General features: G+C 52.6%; 1 protein-coding gene across 1 annotated transcript; it reads left to right on the forward strand.

Moving 5' to 3' along the window:
* Positions 1-462, forward strand: EMH_0067190 (uncharacterized protein; the record flags this gene model as incomplete). Its single annotated transcript, XM_013498598.1, has 1 exon — positions 1-462. The coding sequence occupies one exon, from the start codon at positions 1-3 to the stop codon at positions 460-462; it is 462 nt and encodes a 153-aa protein (XP_013354052.1).
* Between the last annotated feature and the right edge of the window lie 127 nt (positions 463-589).

Consider the following 589-nt stretch of genomic DNA (forward strand, 5'->3'; position numbering starts at 1 on the left):
ATGCAGCAGCAGATTGCATGCGGGGGAGGAAAATGCGGGAGCGCTGAGACTGCAGCCCTGCAGCAGCAGCAGCAGCAGCAGCAAGCAGCAGCAGCAGCAGCAACAACAAGCAGCAGCAGCAGCAAGCAGCAGCAGCAGCAAACAACAGCAGCAGCAGCAAGCGACAGCAACACGTTCTTACTCGTGCTGCTTCTAATCAAACAGCAGCTGCAACAGTTGCTGCAGCAGCAGCAGCAGCAGCAGCAGCAGACAGATAAACAGAGACATATACAGAGACAGAAACAGAAAAATAGAAAGAGACAGACAAAAAGGGAGGGAAAGATAAAGAGACAGAGACAGAGACAAAGACAGCAGCAGCAGCAGCAGCAGCAGCTGCAGCAGCAGCAGCAGCAGCTGCAGCAGCAGCAGCAGCAGCTGCAGCAGCAGCAGCAGCAGCAACTGACTTGTTTTGAATGTTTGTAAATCACGCACAAGGCCTGCAGCAGACAAAGACAAAGAAAATGCACAACGAATGCATAGTGCATGCATGGATAGGGTGTTGTGTGCTGACCATCTCCTGTGGCGTTTTCTTTGGTTTGCTGCTGCTGGC

Source organism: Eimeria mitis, genomic scaffold (genome assembly GCF_000499745.2).
Source record: "Eimeria mitis Houghton genomic scaffold, Emh_scaff3556, whole genome shotgun sequence".
Taxonomy (NCBI): Eukaryota; Apicomplexa; class Conoidasida; order Eucoccidiorida; family Eimeriidae; genus Eimeria; species Eimeria mitis.